Source organism: Merops nubicus, unplaced genomic scaffold (genome assembly GCF_000691845.1).
Source record: "Merops nubicus isolate BGI_N331 unplaced genomic scaffold, ASM69184v1 scaffold13970, whole genome shotgun sequence".
In the NCBI taxonomy this organism is placed as follows: Eukaryota; Metazoa; Chordata; class Aves; order Coraciiformes; family Meropidae; genus Merops; species Merops nubicus.
Window position 1 is genome coordinate 1 of NW_008584909.1, and position 2,935 is coordinate 2,935.

The 2,935-nt window shown below is 44.8% G+C and overlaps 1 protein-coding gene across 1 annotated transcript; it reads left to right on the forward strand.

Annotated features, from left to right (window-relative positions):
* Nucleotides 1-316: 316 nt before the first annotated feature.
* CHRAC1 (chromatin accessibility complex 1) lies at nucleotides 317-1,670 on the forward strand (the record flags this gene model as incomplete). The annotated part of the gene is made up of 2 exons (XM_008945856.1): nucleotides 317-443; nucleotides 1,410-1,670. Coding segments are annotated over 2 exons (273 nt in total), but the record flags the coding sequence as incomplete, so codon positions are not given.
* Nucleotides 1,671-2,935: the final 1,265 nt, after the last annotated feature.

Below are 2,935 nucleotides of genomic sequence, written 5' to 3' on the forward strand. Positions count from 1 at the left end.
CACCGCTGTCCTCCGGTGTGTGTGGAGGGGATGTCCCGCTGCTCTGTGCTCCCGAGTGGCATCTGCTGGGCTGTGGGAAGTGCTGAAGGGCGGCACAGATGAGGTTCTGTAGCAGAACCCCGGCCTGCAGTCGGTGCTCCGAGGAGATGCAGCCGTCTCCCCACTTCACGCTGTTCCTAAGTTAGCGAGTCCTGCAGAGTGCCCAGTGTAGGTACAGTTAAATGTGGCGCTTCTGCCTTTAATGAGGGATTAAAGAAAACTGCTGCCAGCTATATATGTGAATTCATAGCTTGACTGTTCGCTTTTCATTTTTTAGGAGCTTTTTGTTCAGTATTTGGCTTCATACTCCTACAAACATGGCAGAGGCAAGGAGAAGAATGCTCTCACTTACAGCGACCTGTCCCATACTGCAGAAGAGTGTGAGACGTTTCAGTTCCTTGCAGGTACCTATAGCACAGTGCTAAATCCAGCATGTCATTTGGAAAGTGAAAACTTGCTCTTATCAAATTATTTTGTAAGGACACAAGTCTCTTGCTGGTCATTAATCTCTATAACATTCAACTAGAACACAAACTACATCACTGAAAAAGTGTCTTTGTGAACGGGGATTTTTCTGGTGCCTACAAATTATACAGGGCTAATTAATTCTCAGCATATTGCCTGAAGCATTTCTGAAATTCCAGCCACTCCATCTGTCAGCTTATAAAATGAGATCACTGTAAGAAGTTATGGGCTCCCAAAGTTACACATTTAAATCCAGAAGTCTTGGTTCTCAAAGTAATTTTTCCTACAAGTTCCTTTGTGTTTTTATGTATAACATATATACGAAGACACATGTGCATGTGCACACATTTTTTACTGATATTTAGGTATCTGATGTAACACTTGGCTCACAGAAGGTATGAGCATAGGTTCTAGGTGGAGAATAAAATATTCCCAGCCCAGTCCTTCTCTGGGTTCCCTGGGGATGTACTTTCAGAGCACACAGTTCTGCACTGTCTCAGGCCCGTCATTACTGCCCTGAACAAGTGTCTTACTGCAGAAAACCCGTTCCTGCAGGACACGAATGGGGTAGCTGGCTTGCTGCAGCTGTCTGAGGCACTTCAGTAGCTGAGCACTCTGCTTTACATCAAATAAACAATGTACATGGACAGAGAGTAATGACAGTTGCCAGTAATCAGTCATAACTTATATTCCTTGTCTCTGGTTACTCCCACCAGAGGTGGGTAATTCCCTCTCGTGCTTCCTGCTGTATATGTCAGACTAACTCACCTGGCTATTCACTTAACTCCTGTTTTTTAACAAACCTTCTTTTCAGCTTCATTTCATTAGTGGTACAACTGCAACAGTATTAGTCAGGCAATACAAGTATTCAAAATTACTATAAAAGAAACAATTCTGCCTTCCAGATATCTTGCCAAAGAAGATCCTAGCTAGCAAATACCTAAAAATGCTTGAAAAAGAAAAGCGAGATGGAGACATGGGGGAAGATGATGAAGAGGATGGGGAGGAAGAGGATGAAGATAGAACTGTTGGTGAAGATCTTGGGTCTTAAGACCAACAGAGACTTGCTTCATAGCTGATGTGTTTTCTATTGTAAAAAGGATGTTATTTTTGTGACTGAATCCAGGTGCTGGATATATTTATATACTGAGCCACACGCTTTTGCTTTGTTTAAGAAGGTAGAAACTGAACTTGTTGAAGAATGGAAATCTTCCCTCAGAAACATGTCGGGGCCAGAAGAGCTAATATAACTCTGATAGCACAACTTGCTCGGATGATTTAATGTGACTTTTTCTGACAATCATTGCCCAAATTGAAAAATTTATTACGAGCAGCTTCCAGTCCAAAAGCTCTTTCACCCTCTAGCTAGAAGGGTGTCCTTCCCCAGTGTCTGTTTCTCCCCAGAGCGGAAGGTGAGGGGAGGGGAGGTGTCTGCTGTCCTTGGCTTTCTCCTCCTTGGGGAGCCAATAACCTACCAAAACCTCCCTCGGTTTTCTGGAACAGTGCCAGGGCATTAGCAGTGGACCAAGCCCATTAAAAAAGTCTTCTGTAAAAGCAGCTGCTTGTGTCCTGCAGCCCGAGTGGCTGTGTCAGCACAGAACGGGGCAGAGGGTGAGGCCCAGTCCCAGTGTTAACGTGGTTCTGCTGCTGTGGTGGCAAACAGGACACGTGTTAGATGGCAGTGTGAATATGTACAGCTGGAACCTCTTCCTCTAAGGAACTCCACTTCTGCAGTTTGTCCATGTCCTGCCAAAATGCACAGTGAACTTTGGGTTGTTGGGAATAAGCGACCCTCTTACCATTTGAGTGACAAAGCTGGATGTTACTTTCTTTTTTTTTTTTTTTTTTAGTTATTTTTTTTCTACTATAGAAATGGTAACTGTGGTGTAGAACTTTATATGCAACTTTTTAAAATAAACATTTTGTATGAAATGTGACAGTCGATGCAGAGACTTTCTCTAGTTCTTCCCAGCTTCAGCCACGTCCTTGATCAGCACACAAGCCCAGCAAGCTCATCTTTCCAGGAAGGAAAGAGGGGAAAAAGGCAAAATGGTGTTTGAATGGCATCTGTCAGCAATACCAACCAGATCTGAGCCTGGTGTGAGTGCCTCAGTTGTGTTGACCAGCAGGCTCAGCAGATACACAGCTGATGATTCCACAGTGTCCTGGTCAGTCAGTTAGAGGAGAGAGCAAGCTGTCACCCTGGGGGTGAAGAACACCCCAAGAACGTCAAGGAGCAAAACCTCCCACTCCAAAAAGCTGGGCAGCAACCTGCCCTAAATCACTGAGGAAGGGAGATGTCTCAAGCAACACTGACTTGGACAGCATGGTAGAGAGTCACCTGGAAGCTGTCCTCCCTGTCAGGACAACACTAACAGCTTCTCTTAGGCTGAAGGCAAAGCCCACTGACCTGCTCTTGAAAGGCAAAGCA